The following is a 2,500-nucleotide window of genomic DNA, read 5'->3' as shown; positions in this document are numbered from 1 at the left end:
TTTTATACACAAACACACACATGAAACTCTGCTGTCTGTTGTATTCAGTAAAAAGGAAAATCTGTTGTTTAAACAAAAATCCACCAACGCAGCTTAATGTGTATCTGATCTAATTTATACTCCAACCACACGCACACACACACACACACACACACACACACACACACACACACACACACACACACACACACACACAATGACTCAGTCGATTTTACTTACATCATTAAAATGATTTTATTACGATTATTGTATATTATTATTATTATTATTATTATTATTATTATTATTATTATTATTATTATTATTATTATTATTTATACGACCCTAAACCCTAAACCCCTGACACTAAACTCTAAATCTCTAATCCTAACCCCTAACCAAAAACCCTAACCCCTAAACCCAAACTCTAACACTTGAACCCTAACACTAACCCCAATCTGAACCCTAAGACGAACCATAAGACGACCCCCACTCTGTGTGTGTGTGTGTGTGTGTGTGTGTGTGTGTGTGTGTGTGTGTGTGTGTGTGTGTGTGTGTGTGTGTGTTCAGGCATAAGGACTGTTATTCTACTGCACACTCATTACAGCCTCACAAACAGTTTGATGAAAGTTTTCTTTGAGAGTAACATTTACACAATAACACCCAAGAATTCATAGTAACACACAATACCACACAATAACACATAGTAACACACAATAACACACAACAAAAAGTAACACACAGTAACACATACACCGTAACACAATAAAAAACAGTAACACATACACAGTAACACAATAACAAACAGTAACACAATAACAAAAAGTAACACACAGTAACACATACACCGTAACACAATAAAAAACAGTAACACATACACAGTAACACAATAACAAACAGTAACACATACACAGTAACACAATAACAAACAGTAACACAATAACAAAAAGTAACACACAGTAACACATACACAATAAAACAATAACAAACAGTAACACTCTAACACACAGTAATAGAGAGTAACACACATGCTTTGTTTTAATGAACTGATGAATATGAGTGTGTACAGAGCTATAAATATTGCATTAGTGATTTAGCCAAATGTGTGTGTGTGTGTGTGTGTGTGTGTGTGTGTGTGTGTGTGTGTGTGTGTGTGTGTGCGCGCTCCACAGTCACAGTGACTCAGCAGTGTGTTTCAGTGAATCAGCAGAACCCATGTGTGAGCAGAACATTATTCAAACCTGCTGTGTGCTGATATTGCACACACACACACACACACACACACACACACACACACACACACACACACGCACGCACACACTCTCTCACACACACACACACATACACACGCACACACACACACACACACACATACACACGCACACACACACACACACACACACACACACACACACACACACACACACACACACACACACACACACAGTTATAGTGCTGTAACAGGGTGGAGTCCAGCACAGATAATAATCAGTAATGTACTTTCACTCCTAATCTCTTAGCTCTGATATCAGACCAGGAACCATGAGGCCATCATCCCTGTTCTCATATGTGTATGACACACACACACACACACACACACACACACACACAAATATGTGGTTTATGATTAAAGACTAAACAAATAAACAAACAAATAAAAAGAAAGAAAGAAAGAAAGAAAGAAAGAAAGAAAGAAAGAAAGAAAGAAAGAAAGAAAGAAAGAAAGAAATGATTGTTCAGGATGTGGATGTGATCTGTGGTCAGAGGATCTTCAGAGTTGTGAAATCTTCAGCGTTGCTTCACTCCTCTCTCCTGTGCACGTGACTTCGCTGTGATCGCGCGCTCTCGGTCCCGCCGCTATTTAAAGGGTACTGATGTCCCGCCGATTAGTCGCGCGCGAGTCCGGTGAGTGGGAGATCATGATGAACATGATGAAGATGAAGGACGGGGCAGGGGAGAAGAGCAGCACTGCAGTGGTCACCAAGAAGAGAGGATACGACATCACCCGTAACCCCTACCTTAACAAGGTACAACACACACACACACACACACACACACACACACACACACACATACACACACACACACACACACACACACACACACACACACACACAACACCACACTTCCGGTGAGTTTCCCCTTTGCGGTCAGTGCAGTACAGTACCTTGCCCTTAGGCTCGCGCTGCCGGTTTTGGAGTTCAGTTCAGGAACTATAATTAGATTTAAAGGGGCAGTGTGTATGTATATATATATATATGTGTGTGTGTGTGTGTGTGTGTGTGTGTGTGTGTGTGTGTGTGTGTGTGTGTGTGTCTTTAAGGAGTTTCCTGATAGAAACAGAGAGGGAAGCGTTACAGTAAGCAGCATGGTGCTGATGGACAGAAGTCGAAAGATTAATAAAATATTCTACTCAACTAAAAGTTACTGTTACTTCAGTGAAATTTAACTTAAGTTCAAGTAAAGCTACTGGTCTAAAATTAAAGTGCAACAACAACAACAACAACAACAACAACAACAG

The 2,500-nt window shown here is 40.1% G+C and overlaps 1 protein-coding gene across 1 annotated transcript in view; it reads left to right on the top strand.

Moving 5' to 3' along the window:
* Window positions 1-1,765: 1,765 nt before the first annotated feature.
* me1 (malic enzyme 1, NADP(+)-dependent, cytosolic) overlaps window positions 1,766-2,500 on the top strand; it is a 42,699-nt gene continuing 41,964 nt past the window's right edge. The window contains exon 1 of the mRNA XM_083525778.1: window positions 1,766-2,006. Within this exon, the coding sequence (XP_083381904.1) occupies window positions 1,854-2,006 (153 nt within the window). The 5' untranslated portion in view covers window positions 1,766-1,853. The remainder of the gene's footprint in view (window positions 2,007-2,500) is intronic.

Source organism: Silurus aristotelis (assembly GCF_946808225.1).
Source record: "Silurus aristotelis genome assembly, chromosome: 22".
Lineage (NCBI taxonomy): Eukaryota > Metazoa > Chordata > Actinopteri > Siluriformes > Siluridae > Silurus > Silurus aristotelis.
The sequence above is the reverse complement of the archived record's forward strand: the minus strand, read 5'-3'. Positions and strand labels throughout refer to the sequence as shown.